We start from the raw sequence: 17,186 nt of genomic DNA, 5'->3' as shown, positions 1-17,186 counted from the left end.
CTCAGAACAGCTGAATTAGTAGACTGTTACTTTATTAAAACTAAGTCCAATTACAATCTTCAATTTATATGGAGCAACTACGATTTGAAAGCTTAACCTCACTCAAAATAAAATCAACATATTTTAATCAAGAATCTACACCAAGCAGGCATAGTCAAAATACAAAATTTATCCAAATTCAATGTAAAGAGACACTGCAGTGTCTGATACTACAGAAAGACAAAATATTTGCATGGGATTTCAAAAAAACTGGTTTGGTTTCTCTGGTACAAAGGCACAGAGGGATAACCCAATGAGCTGGTTAAAATTACAAGGTTTTAATTGTGAACACACTCACACATGTAAAGAGTCAAGGTAGGGACCATACACAAGAAGTCGCTACTAGTAAATCCAGAAGGAATCGAGTGTGAAAACAAGCAGATGCCATGATTCAAAACACTCGTTTGTTATGTACTGTGTCATATGACGTGGGTGATCATGGTCTTTTCATGACCATGATTGCTCTTGGCAAATTTTTCTGCAGAAGTGGTTTTCCCTTACCTTCTTCTAGGCAGCAACTTCACAAGATGGTGACCCCAGCCATTATAAATACTGTTCAGAGACCGTCTGCCTGGAGTCAGGATTGTGATATGCACCAGCTGCTCAGACAACCATCCACCGCCTGTTCCCATGGCTTCACGTGACTCTGATAAGGGGTGGTGGTGGTGGCTAAGCAGATGCTGCAGCTTCTCAAGGGAAAATTACGGGCTAGCAGAGGGAAGGAATGCCTTACGCCTCCTTGGGTTAGAGATGTATCCCCTCCCTGCCATCCCTCTGATTCATATAAATGGCATTTTAAAGGGAAGGTAAGTAAAGATACAAAGGAAAAGAATAGACAGGGTAATAGGGTGCTATTATGTAAATAAAATGGGAAGAAGCAGTAGCAGATCAGTTTTCTCAATGCAGAAGGAGTATATAAAAGGGTTTTCAAATGTTGCCTCAAGAGTCAGAGTAAATACAGCACATATACATGTTCTTTGGCCTAAACTGGTTCACGTCCCAAATTCCTGCATTCAGCCTATATCCCTCCAGTCTCCTCCCCATGGTCTATCCAGATGCTTCCTAAAATGTTACTATTCTACCCACTTCTGGTAACTCCTTCTATATCTTTCAAACTCTGAATGAAAACGTTGCCCCACAGGCCCCTTCTAGATCTTTCCCCTTTGATTCCAAATCTATGTCCCCTAGCTTTGGTCCCTCCTACTCTGGGGAAAAGACTGTTAAAGTCCATCTTATATACGTCTCTCAAAAATCCAAAAACTTTCTGTAAGATTGCATCCAGCCAGATAGGTACCTGGACATACTAAAGACCTGTGCTGATCTACTGGCTGGAGTGTTCACAGATCTTTAACCCCTCGTTTCAGCAGCAAAAAGAAGATGGCAAAATCTGCAAATGCTAGAAATCCAAAGCAATACACAAAAATACTGCAGGAACTCAGGTCAAGCAACATCGATGGAGAAGAGCCGATGTTTTGGGCCGAGACCCTTCTTCAGGACTGGAAAGGAAAGAAGGAATCAGATTAAGAAGGTGTGGGGAGGGAGGAGGAAGTACAAGGTGACAGGTTACAGGTAAAACAGGGAGAGGGGGAGGCGGCAAAGTAATCGCAAGCAAATAGTGTTCCGAACTAAAGCCCGCAAAGAGTCCCATAATTCCGCGCAGAGCTTTTAACGGGGGACCAAAGCAATACACAGTACTCAGAATCACAATTATTATCACTACCTTGTATGACAGAAAATTTGTTTTGTCACAGTGGTACAGTGCAAAGACAAAATTACTAAATTACAAATTAGGAATGTGGATAGGCTTGTGGCTGGTGCCAGGTCTGGAGTGCTTGTATATTTCTTGCTACCTATAAACTTGCTACTTCACTGGAAAGTGCACTATATTATCATGTAAGATTTAAAAAAAGGAAATAACTTTCTTGAACTGCAACAATTTTATTTCTTCAACAGCAATTAAGGATAGGCGTTAAGTTGTGTTTCCAGTGATGCCCCTGTCCCACGCATGATAAGCAATGTCTGGTCAGAGTGTATGTGCAGCATACCGAATAGTAAAAAAAATCCTTAATTAGGTGGCAGTATTGAAGTGCATCTTACAGAAAAATTAACTTGAAAGTACAGTTCAAAAATGACAGACTCTAATGATATTTTTCAAGTCTTGGAAGAAGCCGCATATGAAGTCAAGTGTATACAATTTTGAGATTCCAGCATGACATAATCCAGCATCACACCTTGGAAAGACTGATGAAAGGAAGAATCAGAATAATACATTTAGCACATGGAACACAGATCTTCATTAGTTGGGGCAGCAAATACAAAAGTAGGGAGGTTATGCTCCAACGTTATAAAACATTTGTCAATCCTCAGTTGGATGAAAGTCTGGTCACTACACATGGGGAAGATGTGATAGCACTGGAGAAGGTGCAGAAGAGATACAACAATAAGCTGGTTATGTTGAAGTCTGGGAAGAAGGACAAACTGCAGGAAATTTTTCTTCATATCAGAATTGGACCAGTAGTGTTCCACAAGAAACCTATTGTTTGTGATGACTTGTGACAAAAATGCATATGGGTCTGTTAGCAAGTTTTCAGATGACAAAATCTGGGAGTTGCAAACAGTAAAGGTGGTCAGAAGACACAGGAGGATCTACAGCAGTTACAGTTACAAGTGAAAAAACATCAAGTAGTGGTGCTGCTCTTCGGGAGATCTATGCAAGTACAAATTGTTATTGTCATATTTATGAAAGGTACAGTGAAAGACTTGCCTTGCATACTGTTCATACGTAATTCATTAGAGTATTGAGGTAGAGCAAGGTAAAACAATAACAATGAAGAGGAACCCAAGTTAGAGGAAGTGCAGGTAGACAATAAGAAACAAGGTCATAATGAGGTAAACCATGAAGTCAGAAGTTTCTTATTGTATGACTACTGAACAGCACAACAATGGGATAAAAGCTGTCCTTGAGAAAACAGAATGTTTGGGTTGAGTGGTGTCTTTAATTATGTTGGTCACTTTACCTGGGCAACGAGAACTATAGACAGATGGGATTGCAGGCCAGTTCCCATGATGTGTCCACAATTCTCTGCAGTTTCCTGTGGTCAGAGGTAGAGCAGTTGCCATACCAAATTGTGATGTAGTCAGATAGGATGCTTTTTATGGTGTATCAATAAAAATTGGTAGGATTCAATGGGGACAGGCCAAATTTCTTTAGTCTCCTGAGGAAGTAAAAGTGATAAGCTTTCTTGTTGGTGTGATTAGACCAGGACAGGCTATTAGTGATGTTCACTTATAGGAATCTAAATCTCTGAACCTTTTCAACTTCAGCACTGTTGATAAAAACAGGAATGTGGGTCACACTATCACCCACCCCCATTTTCCTAAAGTCAACAACCAACTCTAATGTATTGTTGGCATTGAGGAACACATTTCACTTGGTTCTATATCTTTCTCCAGGTACCAGTCCATACCTCTGAAAGTGGCAATGTAAGTAGGTGGTGCTAAGGGTAGAATTTGGCATATATCCCCTCATCAGTCAAGGCACTAAGAGTCAATAACTCAGGTTACTGTTGCATAATACATTGTTCAGCTGCACTTGAGTATAGTGTATTTCTGGTTGCTGCATTACAGGAAGGGTGTGGCTGCTTTGGGTGCAGAAGTGGTTTATCAGAATGCTACCTGGATTAGACTGTATTAACTATATGGAGAGGTTAAACAAGCTTGGACCGCTTTCTCTGCAGTATCAGAGACCAATGGAAAACCTGATAGAAGTTTATAAAATTATGAGAGGCATAGATAAGGAAGAGAGGCAGAATCCTCTCCTAGGACAGAAATGCTGAATACTAGAAGATATGGCTTTAAGTTGACAGAGGGAAGTTTTAAAGATGTGTGGGGCAAGTTTTTATTTTTTTTTAATATAAGAAAAGAGTGGTAGTTGCTTGGAGCACACTGCCAGGGTGATAGCGAAAGCAGATACAATAGTACCGTTCAAGAAGCTTTTAGAAAGGCACACAAATTTATGGATTGGAGGGATATGAGTTGTGTGCAAGCTGAAGGAATTAGCATAATTTAGGATCATGCTTAACACAGATGCCATGAGATAAATGGCCTGTTCCCTCCTGTTCCATGTTCTATTTATATCAGAGGTTGATAAAACTAAGGATATGGACGTGATTATTTGTGATAGGAGAGAAAATATTTAGAGGGGATTTGATAGCTATAAGTACCTGGAATACAGGTACTGAGAGTGCTGAAGGAGAATCACAGATGGAAAATAGTGTAAAAGAAAAACACTTGAAGCAACTAAGCAAAGAGGTGGAACACAGACTCCCATAGGTACAGATGGGTTCCCATCATTCAGCATGGACAGATGGGCTGAATGGTCAGAGTATGGAAATTGACTCTATTGCAACAAGGGATCAACACAAGGGAAAGACGCAGAATAAGACTGCTCAAAATGCTAAAAAGTGGGATGAAGTACAGCTAACATGAGACAATCTGCAGATGCTGTAAATTTGTATGTGTTAAGATAAAGTACAGTTCTTAGATGTGACAAAGTGTCTGACATGGCATATCTCAGCTTACGTGGATAGCAACTGTGCATCACCACATATTGGCTTTAATGAGTAAAGGCTCACGTTTAAATCACCTACAAAGAGACTGAACAATTTGCTGACCAGCATCAGGAGCAAGAAGCAGGCACCAGATAGAGTAAGACATAAATGAGAGCTGACAAAGGAGCATTACCAACAGGCGTTCATGTCTTTGGGTTGTTGTCAACTGTTCTGTAGAATTATAAAAGGTCAGGCCTGGAGCCATAATTTGTGCACTTCAGTTGAAAAGTAGTGGATTACTATCTGAGAATGATGATCTTCCCCAAACAGGACAACAAATCGTTTCTTTGTGCAAACAAGATATTTCCCAATAATCAATTTGCTGTTGAGTTAGTCTAGGACAGGTGTCTTCAAGAACGACACTGGCCGCAATCCTGCTTACACCTGGAAGCTCTGGCCTTCCAAGCACAGAGCACAGCCCAATCTTCCCTTCCAGCTAAGTCCCAGTCTAGGAATTCCTGGGCTGTGGACAATTCAGACTTTCTAATCATGGGCTGAAGAATCTGTTCACCTTGTCTGCATCAATTCAAGCCCATTTAAATCAATGTGAGGAACTGACAGGTGAATTTTCTATTAGTTTAATTCAGTTCATTTAAACAATTAAAATTTTTCTAATTGCATGTGGGCAGTGTTCAGCCTTTTAATTTTAAGGCCTTTTAAAAAAAATTATCTTCATTTTACTACACAGACTCATTAAAAATACAAGTGATTTAAACACTGGTGGGGAAGCAGCAGTTGCCACAATCTCAAGAGTTCAGGGCCAGGCTGCATCAAAAAGTAAGCTCCAAAGATAGAGTTACCAAGTTTAGACGGCTCACTGATTAATGGAAGGTCTTTTCCTTGATCCAGGCCATGCTGTTAAACTCCAAGGAAACTGTGCTGTACCTTGGATAAACACAAGTTGACCTGCTTTAACTAACAAAGGAGACTACCATGACAACATCTGATCGCCTGCAGGGACAGGACTATTGGTGAACCAAGTTGGAAGATTTGTCACGAAGAAAAGCACATAATGCTCAGGACTCCTGCCAAGAGATAGAAGGAAAATTAACAACCATTCACATCACCTCACTGTAACAGGCAAACAAGTCTAAAGGATGAACTACCAGCACATATTGTGCATATCTCTTCTTTCCTGAAAAGAGGGAAAACGACAGCAACCACTCTGAAGTTGCTTACAAGCCAAAGCAGGCACAAATAACAGTCCCAAGACACATTCGTGAATCAGATAGGTTTCATGACAAACTTGGTTTCATGTTGCTGTCACTAAAATAAGTCGTTTGTTGATTTTATTTTAATGCTTCAGCTGCCAAAATTAATTCAACCTTTCTGCTAACCACTAAACTACTATACCCCATGCACTGTAGATGGAAGCCTCACCTTCAGAAATTCAAGTGAATATACAATTCAAACAATTCCATCATAGGAAACTAAGTGCTGCAATGTTGACTTTTGGCAAGTTGGTTTATCACTGTAATGTGTACTGGGGTACAGTGGAAAAACTTCTGTATACCATCCATACAGATCATTTCATTATATCAGTATGGAGGTAGTACAGGGGGGAAAATAACAATGTAAAATAAAGGGTCACAATTACAGAGAGTGCAATAAGCAAGGCAACAATGTGGTAAAGCCTGATGGCTTTCCTGGGGAGTTTTATAAAACTTTCACTACGTTACTTACACCTTATTTATCCTCTATCAGAGTCCTTTAGATCAAGTAAACTCCCTCAATCTTTTTATGAAGCTTTTATTTCCCTTATTCTTAAAAAAAATAAAAATCCAGCAGGATGTTCTTCATACAGACCGATTTCTTTATTAAATGTTGATGCAAAAATTTTAGCCAAAATCTTAGCTCGAAGACTTGAAAATATTCTACCATCTATTATATCCCATGACCAGACAGGATTTATTAAAAATAGTTACTCACATTTTAATATACGTCGGTTATTGAATGTGATATAATCACCATCTAAAAAAATATCAGTGTATATTATCCTTAGATGCAGAAAGTACCGCTCAGGTTATTACTAACTCCCAAATTTCTAAGCCCTTTAAATTACAGCTGGGAACTAGACAAGGATGTCCTCTTAGTCCTTTACCTTTTGCTTTAGCTATAGAACCCTTAGCAATAGCACTTCGAGAAGCTAAGGACATTTCTGGTATACTAAGGGAAGGTATGTCTCATAAAATTTCATTATACGCTGATGATATTTTACTTTTTATCTGTAACACTGAAACTTCTTTACCTTTGGTTCTTTCTTTAATCTCCCAGTTTAGTTCTTTTTCAGGATATAAGCTGAACCTACATAAAAGTGAGCTATTTCCTTTAAATGACCTAATGTCATCAAATGCCAAATTTCCGTTCAAAGTTGTTACAAGTCAATTTACATATTTAGGTGTAACAATTACTAAAAACTTCAAGAATTTATTCAAAGAAAACTTAAACCCCTTATTGAATTATGTGAAAAAGACACTTTCTAAATGGTTCCCTCTTTCTTTATCACTAATTGGCCGAATTAATTCAATTAAAATGAAGATTCTCCCTAAATGTTTATATCTTTTTCAGGCCTTACCTATTTTTATTCCTAAGACGTGCTTTGATTCTTTTGATTCAATTTTAACCTCTTGTATCTGGAATAATAAACAAGCTCGTTTAGGTAAAGTTTACTTACAAGGAAATAAAGAGATGGGTGGACTAGCCCTACCCAATTTTAGGTTTTACTATTGGGCTGCCAATATAAGGAATATTACTTTCTGGTCCTATTATATTTATCGTAAAGATTGCCCATCATGGGTCTCCTTAGAAGTTAATTCTGTAAAAAAATTTCTCTATTGTCTCTCTTCTGGGATCATACTCTTCTTTTTCAGCAAATAAAACAACAGATAACATAATTGTTAAGCAAACTTTAAGGATCTGGTCTCAATTTAGAAAATTTTTTGGTTTAGCGAATTTTTCATTATCATCTCCCATTATCCTTAATTATTTTTTTTATCCCTTCCATGACTGATAAAGTCTTTAAAGATTGGGATGAATTAGGTATTAAGTGTTTTTGGGACCTGTTTATCTCAGGATCTCTTGCTTCATTTGACCAATTGTCAAATAAATTTGCACTCCCAAAATCACATTTTTACAGATACCTTCAAACTACCTTCAAATTACCTCTATGTTTCCAATTAGCTACTTTTCCCTACAGGTCCTGATAAAAATTTACTGGACGATCTTTTAAATTTAAAACCTTTTGTTAATGGTTCTATTACCGGTATCTATAACTTGTTGATTGATTAGACTTTTTAGATAAAATGAAAAAAAGCTTGGGAGGATAACCTAAATTGTCAGATTTCTGATAATAGATGGAACAAAATTCTTAAACGGGTTAATAAGTCATCTTTCTGTGCTCGTCATTCTCTTCTACAATTTAAAGTGGTTCATAAAGCTTACATTTCTAAACAGAAGCTCTCCAGTTTTTACCCGAATGTTTCTGCACTTTGTAATAAATGCAACTCTGCTGATGCCTCTTTAATTCATATGTTTTGGTTTTGCCCTACAATTGAAAAGTTTTGGTAGGAAGTATTTCATACCTTCTCTCAACTTTTTAGGGTCCAATTTGACCCAAATCCCCGTACTGCCTTGTTTGGTATTATTGCAAATGAAAATATAACTTTAAATACTCCTAACCTACAGGTTTTAGTTTTTACCTCTCTTTTAGCAAGAAGAGCAATCTTGCTTAAATGGAAGGAGTCTACCCCTCCTACACATCTTCAATGGGTACGTGATATTATGTCGTATTTAAATTTAGAGAAAATCTGCTGCTCAGTCTTAAATTCAAAACAATCTTTTTATGATATTTTGGGACCTTTCCTAAATTACTTTTCCAATTTATGAAGTTTAACAGTGCAGAGACTTTTATGTATATTTTTATCTTCTCTTCTTAAGTGAATGTTTTTTTTTCTAATTATCCATTTTCATCCATCAGCTTTTTTCTTTGGTAGTTGGTAGGGGGTTGACTTTTTTTAATATATAAAAAAATTTCTTTTATGATGTATGACCTATCTTTAAATTTTTGATTAGAGTGGTAATACCTTCGTGTTATGCTATAACATTTTGATCAATTTTATTACAATATATGAATGTACACAAGTTATGTTGAGATGTATCTATGTGTTGCACTCTGTAAATCATTTTTTCTCTTCTGAATAAAAATATAGTAAAAAGAAAAAAAAATAAAAACAATGTGGTAGATTGTGTGGTCAAGAGTCCACCTCACCACACGAGAGGGCCATTCAAATAGTTCTAGAAGACGGGTGGGTGGCTAATGTTCCATTGTTCAAGAAGGATATCAAAGACACACTAGGTAACTACAGGCAATGAGTCCAACCTCAATTGTAAGGAAGTAACTGCAGGGAATTCTGAGTGACAGGATGCACCATTCCCTGATGGCCTGATCAGAGACAGTCAACATAGTTTTGTGTGTGGGGGTTCTAGCAAATCTATTCAAGTTTTTCCAAAGAGGTAATCAACTGGATAGATGAAGGCAGGGATGTGCATGTAGTTTATATGGACTTTAGTAAGACCCTTGGCAAAGTTCTAGCTGGCAAGCTGATCTGGGATGGGTCACATGGGATTTGGGAGGAAATAGTGAGGTGAAGTCAGAATTGTCTCAATAATAGGAAGTAGATGGAGATGGTTGAAGTTTGATTCTCTGTCTAGAGGCTTGTTTGTGATGAGTGGGCTGCCCCAGGAGTCAATATTGGAACCACTGTTATTCATTATTTATATAAATGATACATGGCACAGTTAGCAAGTTTCTTGTTAGACTAAATTAGCAGGTCTTGCTAATAATGAAACAGGTTACAATGAATTACAAGGAGATCTTGATCAGTTAGGGAGATGATTAAGGAACAACAAACGGATTTCAATTTAGACGAGTGTGAGGTGATTCATTTTGAACATTCAAACTGGGGTAGGAATGCCAGGACACTGACGAGTGTTGTGAATCAGAGGGATTTGGAGTACAAGTACAGGTGCCCCCCCCACCCCACTTTACGCCACTTCACTTTTACAAAAGACCTACATTAGTAACCTGTTTTTGTATTAGAAAGAGGATTTTCGCTTTTATGAAAATTTACCCATATAAATTAATGGTTCTTTGCTTTACGCCATTTCGACTTAAGAAAGGTTCCATAGGAACACTCTACCTTTGTAAGAAGGGGAGGAGGGGCATTAACGGAAGTTGGAGAAGTCAATGTTCATGCCATCAGGTTGGAGGCTACCCAGCCGGTATATAAGGTGTTGTCCCTCCAACCTGAGTGTAGCTTCATCTTGACAGGCCATGGATAGACATATCAGAATGGGAATGGGACGTGGAATTAAAATGTGTGGCCACTGGGAGATCCTACTTTCTCTGGCGGACCGAGCGTAGATGTTCAGCGAAACGGTCTCCCAGTCTGCATCGGGTCTCACCAATATATAAAAGACCACACCGGGAGCACTGGACACAGTATACCACACCAGCCGACTCACAGGTAAAGTGTCGCCTCACCTGGAAGGACTGTCTGGGGCCCTGAATGGTGGTGAGGGAGGAAGTGTAAGGGCAGGTGTAGCACTTGTTCCATTTACAAGGATAAGTGCCAGGAGGGAGATCGGTGGGAAGGGGGGAAACGAGTGGACAAGGGAGTCGCGTAGGGAGCAATCCCTGCGGAAAGCGGGGGGGGTTGGGAAAGATATACTTGGTAGTGGGATCACGAGTCCTGATTATGCAACCACAGTTGCCAGGCAGACAATCTTAGAGGAATATTGATAATGGATGGAATCACCATCTTGTAATGGCGGCAATGGCAAACTACTTCTGTAGAAAAATTTGCTAAAAACACTCATGGTTATGGATTGAGTAAAGAATAAGAACAGTGTAAGGGGGTCTTCCCCATAGGCACACAGTAAAGACTAATGGAAGACCAGGATCACCCATGTCATACAACACTGCACATGATGATGATGATGATTAGTTTACAGCAGAAGCAAGATCAAATCATATTGAAAATCCAGCAAGTTCCAGCCAGTAAAACCAATAATTACCCTGCAAACTTCATTAAAATCAAAGTTTGCCTTATGTGCAAGTACATGCAATGTAAAAATTACTTGCAGCAGCATCATAGGCGTATCAAATAATCAGCATTCACAAGAAAAAACAAATTAAAAAACAATTAGAATTTTAGAAAAAGACAAAGTCCACTTTAGTGCAAAGTGTTTATAGTGTTGTTAAACTCTAGCGATTAGTTTTGCCTATTGGCTAAAGAACTGAATGGTTGAAGTGGCTGTGCTTGAACTGGCTGAAATTGGACTTCTGTACCTCCTGCTCAGTGGTATCTGGGAGAAGATGGTGGGGTCATTTAATAATAGGCATTGTTTTCTTGAGGCAGTGCCTCCTGTGGATAGATAGCTGGTGAAGGGTGCCCCATGATATAGGGGGCTGAGTCTGCTACTCTCTGCAGCTTCTTAGCTTCCTGCGCATTTGAAATGCTGTACCAGACCTTAATGCAAACAATCAGGATACTTTCAACAGTAAATCTGTGGATGTCTGTTTGTTGTTTGATAAGCCAAATCTTCCTAAAGCAAATAAAGACACAGGTGCACTTTACTTATTCATTTACTGCATCTATGTGTTGGGCCCAGAACACGTCATCAAAAATTTCAACACCCAGGAATTGGAAGCTGCTGACTCCTCTGCCACCGACTCCTCAATGTGATCTGGCACATGTTTATTCTCCTTCCCCTTCTTAAAGGGAATCAGCACTTTAGTTTTGCTGGTATTCAACAAGAGGTTGTTTTTGTGGAACCACTCAACCAGGTAACCTATCACGCTCCGGTAAGCTGACACATCGTCACCTGTGAGTCATCCACCAGAGCTGAGTCATAGGAAATTTCAATAAATTGGAGCTGCACTCAGACACTCATGTGTGAATACAGTAGAGCAGGGAGCTAAGCATGCAGACTTGAGGTACACCTTGTTGACCACACGGTTTGCTTCCCATATTATAGCACTTCAGGTTTACTAAAGTCCTTTAGTATGCATTGAATAGCGAAATTTTGTTTAAAAACAATTGAGATGCTTCCTTTTCTAAGGATCTGTCAATCTTTTCACACACGAAGCCCATGAAGTCACATGAACAGCTCTTCTATAACCCACTCAGTGCGGAATACGATCCACGTGACGCCCAAAAGTCACAAGGAGTCTCTGAACACTCAGAAACCCTGCCATGCTTCTACAAGTGTAAATGCATGAAGACAAAGTAGATATTAGCTATTGGTCTGATAAGGAGTAAAATTATCTTTGAATTTATAGTTTTATGACTGTTTATGGAAATAAGCAATATTCTTGCACAAAGCAATAATTTGAAGAAAACAATTTTACTTATTTAAAAAATGGTTACTGAATTAACATACAATTTGATGAATACATGTTTAGCCAATTTGCAATTAGATACAAGACTGCAGAGATGGGAGTGTTTTGGGGCACTTAGCCTATTCTGAGCCCTAATCTATTTTCCCCTCTCAAACCCATCTCCTGCCTTCTCCCTGTAACCTTTCACACACTGGCTAATCAAGAACCTATCAACCTCTGCCTTAAATACACCAAATGTCTTGGCCACCACAACTGCTTGTGCCATCAAATTCCATAGATTCACCACCCTGGCTGAAGAAATTCCTCATCTCCATTCTATATGGCTGTCCCTCTATTCTGAGAATGTGCCCATGGATCTTTGACCAAATATAGGAAACATCCACTCAGTCTAGGTCTCTCATTCTCCTAAATTTCACTGAATACAGGCCCAGAGCCAAACACTCCTCATCTGATACCCTTTTATTTCTGGAATCATTTTCATGAGCCTCCTCTGAACCCGCTCCAATGTCAACACACCTTTTCTTAGATAAGGGGGCCAAAACTGCCCTCCAAGTGAAGCTTCAACAGTGCCTTAAAAAAAAACTTCAGGATTACATCCTTGTTTTTATATTTGAGCTGTCTCAAAATGAATGCTAACATTGCATTTAACTTCAACACCAACTCAATCTGCAGGGTAACCCTTAGGGGATCCTACACAAGGACGCCCAAGTCTCTGCACCTCGGAAATTTGAATTTTCTGCCTGTTCAGAAAATGGTTCTTGCTTTTGTTCCTTCTACTAAAGTGCATGGCCATATTCTTCCCAACACTACTCCATCTGCCATTTCCTTGCCCATTCCCCTAATCAGTCGAAGTCCTTCTGCAGCCTCTCTGCTTCAGCACTATCTGCCCCTCCACCTTTCCTTTGTACTGTCCACAAACTTGGTCACAAAGCCATCAATTGTCATCCAAATCATTGACATTTTATGTAAAAAGAAGCAGCCCCAACACCAACCCCTATAGAACATTAGTCACACTAGCCAACGAGAAAAGGCTCCCTTTATTCCCACTCTTTGCCTGCTGCCAATCAGCTAATGCTATATCTACACTGGTATCTTTCCTGTAATACCATGGGCTCTTATCTTGCTTAGCAGCCTGAAGTGCAACTCCTTGTCAAAGCCCTTCTGAAAGTCCAAGTACACAATGTGCACTGATTCCCCTTTGTCTATCCTGCTTGTCATTTCCTTAAAAATTCCAGCAGGTTTGCCAGGCAAGATTGTCCCTTAAGGAAGCCATGCTGTCTTTGGCCTATTTTATCATCTGCCTCCAAGAATCCTAAAACTTCATCCTTAACAATTGACTCCAACATCTCCTAAACCACTGAGGTCAGGCTAACTGGCCTTCAATTTTCTTTCATCTGCTCCCCCCTTTCATGAAAAGTGGAGCGCCATTTGCAATTTTCCAGTCTTTTGGAACCATTCCAGAATCTAATGATTCTTGAAAGACCATTACTAATGCGTTTACAATCTCTTTCAGAACTCTGGGGTGTAGTCCATCTGGTCCAGGTGACTTACTTTCAGACATTTTAGCTTCCCAAGCACCTTTTCTCTAGAAGTAGCACTCTTCTACCCCACCCCCTCGAGCTTCTGGCATACTACTGGTGTCTTCCACAGTGAAGACTGATGTAAAATACTCATTTAGTTCCTCTGCCATTTCCTTGTCCCCATTACTACCTCTAGTGATATTTTCCAGTGGTCTGATATCTATTCTGGTCTCTTTTATTCAGTGTATATCTGAAAAACTTTTGGTATTATCTGATATTATTAGTAAACTTAACTTCATATTTCAGATTTTTTTTAGCTTCCTCCTGTTGGTTTTTTAAAAGCTTCCCAATCCTCTAACTTAACAATAATAGTTGCTCTATAATGTACCCACTTTTTGCTTTTATTTTTTTTAAACTTCCCTTGTTAGCCACAGTTGCATCATCCTGCATTTGAAATACTACTTCTTTGGGATATATCTATCCTGCTCCTTCCAAATTTCTCCCAGAAACTCCAGATATTGCTGTTCTGCCATTATCCCTGAAAATGTCCCCTTCCAATCAACTATGACCAGCTTTCTCATGCCTCTAATTCTTCTTACACCACTGTATTACTGATAGACCTGAGGTTAGCTTCACCTCCTCAAGTTGCAAGCGAGGTCTATCATTTTACGATCACTGTCTCCTAAGGGTTCCTTTAACTTAAGCTCCCTAATCAAATCCAGTAGTGGGTTCAACCACAGCTGCCCTGAACTGAAAACTATTAAGTGTTAGGAAATACCGAGGCACAAGAAAGACAGCAGATGCTTGAAATCTGCATCATCATACAAAATGCTTGGGGAATTCATCAGATCAGGTAGCATCTATGGAGGGAAACAGACAGCCAACATTACAGGACTTGAAGAGGAGCGACGGCTTGTATGAAAAGCTGTCACCTCGGCCTTGCTCTCTGCCCATCACTACCACTGGGCAGGAGGCACAGAAACATTAGTCCCACATGATATTACCCTACAACCAGGCCCCTAAACTGACATACTCACCTCAATGCTGAACTGACTCCAATCAAACTTGTTCCGCCCTCTTTCCCCTTCAAATTCTATTTTTTTAATTATTTGCGTGGGTCTTCCTTTGCACATTGCCTGTTTGCCTTTTTTTTGGCATAGTTTTTCATAAATTCTACTGTATTTACTTTCATATAAATACCAGCAAGAAAATGAATCTCAGGGTAATCTATGGCAGTATATTTGTAGATTGATAACAAGTTAACTTTGAACTTTGAAATGGGGGAATGGGGTGGAATAAGAGTTGGTAGGTGATAGGTGGATCCACGTGAGGAGGGATGGAGAGTGCAATAGTCTGGAAGGTGATAGGTAGAGATGCAAAAAAAATGTTTAAGAAAATGGAATTTGATTGGGGAGGATAGTGGACCATGGAATAACCGGAAGGTGGTGAGGAAGGAAACCAAATTCTGCCAACTGCCCTGAAGTATTCGGAAACTAATATTTAATCGCTGTGAATATTAGTGAGATGATATACAAAACCGCTAAATTCAAAAAATAATTGTCAGTCCAAGAACCATAAAGATAAAGTAAGACACAAAGCACATCATTGGAATTGAAGACAAGTTTAACCTACAGAAACAATTCTTAAAATAAAACGGCTGCAGATATAACAATTGGTATCTATAGTGTCCTTAAAGTTTCCCAAGAGCATTAACCAAAGATAATTTGGCCAAGCAGAAGAGCATTACTCATTCATTTCAATAAATCCAGCTTAATTTTGCTTCACTGACTAACCCAAGTGGTACTACAGGCTCCTTAACCGTCATTTCCAGTCTATATTCCAAAAAGGACCCCAAGTTCCATTCCCATCATATAGTCTAGTACAGCTGAGCATTAAATTCATCTAAAGAGAAACATATCAAGCACAATTCAAATTATGCAGAATCTGTATTTTGTTTTCTGCTTTTTAAATACTCATTTTGTTAAGGCAGATGACCATTATCAACGAGACAGTGTATACACAAGAGAGAAGCTCCACTGCGACGGGAGTACTCGACCACTCCGAGCCTCACCACGCAAGAATCCAGTCAGGAATACAACGGCGGAACATATTCTATGGATCATACAACCCTATCAACGCTTCAAGTCCCGCACACAGAAACAGCAGCACTTTCTGGGAGAGGCAGGGTTCTGTATCAAGGATGTTTGACAGACGGTAGGGGTGTTAAGGATAGATAGATATTAGTAACGTGGAGCAAAGGAAAGCGAAATTCTTATGCCAAGAAGCAAGTAGGAGTCAGACTGAGACTCGCAATTTGGAGGAAATATTGGCAAACGAAGACCGGAAAAGAGGTGGTCAATGTAGGAACCGAGGCATGGGAAGGGGTGCCCGGAGCCTCACCGCCCCCCAGGCGCCGAATGCGCTAGTTACTGGCAGGCCTGTGACTCACCTCTCAGGCTCCGTTGCAGACGGCTGCCCTGCAAGAGTTTGCGCCATTTGATCGCCCGGCGGTTCAGCACTGCCTGGTAATCCGACACCAGCTCGTCTGCCTCCTTGCCCGCCAGACGCTCAAACCCATACTCGTCGATCCTGGAGAGAAAAATAAAGCACAGCTTAGACCCGACCTGACCTGAGGCGCGGCGACAATTACCGGCCCGATCGCAGCTCAGCCGCTACCTGGTCATTGGCTCCTGCTCGGAGCCGCTCTCTGGTGCCTCCATTACCACCGCCAAGCCGGTACCGAGTGCCAGCGAGGCAGGGCGCGCCACACACCCCCAGCCCTCCGCAGCCAGCCAATCGCCACGCCCCGATCACCTGCTAGCCGCCACGCCCACTTCTACCTGCCAATGGCCCCGCCCACTGCCCCGTCAATCATGATTAGAGTCCCGCCCACTGCAGTCCGCCAATCATTCAGCGATAGCCGTGCTCAGAACCACCCGCCAATCACCGTTAATAACCACGCCCTCTGCCACCCGCCAATCATTGGAGGATGACCACGCTGCCAATCATCTGCAGTCGCCCGTCAATTAACCCGAGAATCTCGTCCACTGCCAATCACCCACTGATAGTCTGCGTTACCAGCCAATCCACTGTTGACCGCGCCCACCGTTCCCGCCTGTCCTCGCTGATAACCACGCCCCCTGCTCGCCAATTCCCTCACCGGCTGCCAAGTGTTATTACCCCTTATTCTGACACTTGAGGTGGGGGCAGTTAACTCATGTCGTTGGCCTGGTGATCATTAAATTAAAACAGGCTTGGAGGGAGATCTGATCCCCGTCGTGGCTCCCTTCATACTCCATTACAGTAGGTGGCGATAATGGTAGGTGCGAGCCGCCATTAGCACAAAAAGAAGTTTATTATCACTGTCTTTTTGACGTGAGATTTGTTGTACTGCGGCCTGCAAACATATATAAGCTAACTTGCCAATCACTTCGCCCATCATAACTAAAACTCTATTTTTTTTCACAATTTCTAATGAAGGATTTTTATCATTACTTTTTCAACTACCTGACCTGCTGAATGTTTCCAGTAGCACCAAATACTGAAGGAATTCACCTAGTCAGGCAATATCGAGGGAGGGGAATAAACAGTAAACGTTTCAGACCAAAACCCGCA

At 40.5% G+C, this 17,186-nt stretch overlaps 1 protein-coding gene across 2 annotated transcripts in view; it reads right to left on the bottom strand.

The window, feature by feature from the left end:
* The window catches only part of grtp1a (growth hormone regulated TBC protein 1a), an 84,724-nt gene extending 68,336 nt beyond the window's left edge, over positions 1 to 16,388 (bottom strand). For both annotated transcript variants that reach the window (XM_059967766.1, XM_059967767.1), the window contains exons 1-2: positions 16,248 to 16,388; positions 16,021 to 16,160 (exon numbers count right to left, since the gene is read on the bottom strand). In XM_059967766.1, the coding sequence (XP_059823749.1) occupies positions 16,021 to 16,160; positions 16,248 to 16,291 (184 nt within the window). In that variant the 5' untranslated portion in view covers positions 16,292 to 16,388. The remainder of the gene's footprint in view (positions 1 to 16,020; positions 16,161 to 16,247) is intronic.
* Positions 16,389 to 17,186: the final 798 nt, after the last annotated feature.

The sequence above is a fragment of the Hypanus sabinus genome, chromosome 4 (assembly GCF_030144855.1).
Source record: "Hypanus sabinus isolate sHypSab1 chromosome 4, sHypSab1.hap1, whole genome shotgun sequence".
NCBI classification, from domain to species: Eukaryota; Metazoa; Chordata; class Chondrichthyes; order Myliobatiformes; family Dasyatidae; genus Hypanus; species Hypanus sabinus.
This window is presented reverse-complemented; position numbering and strand designations above follow the sequence as displayed.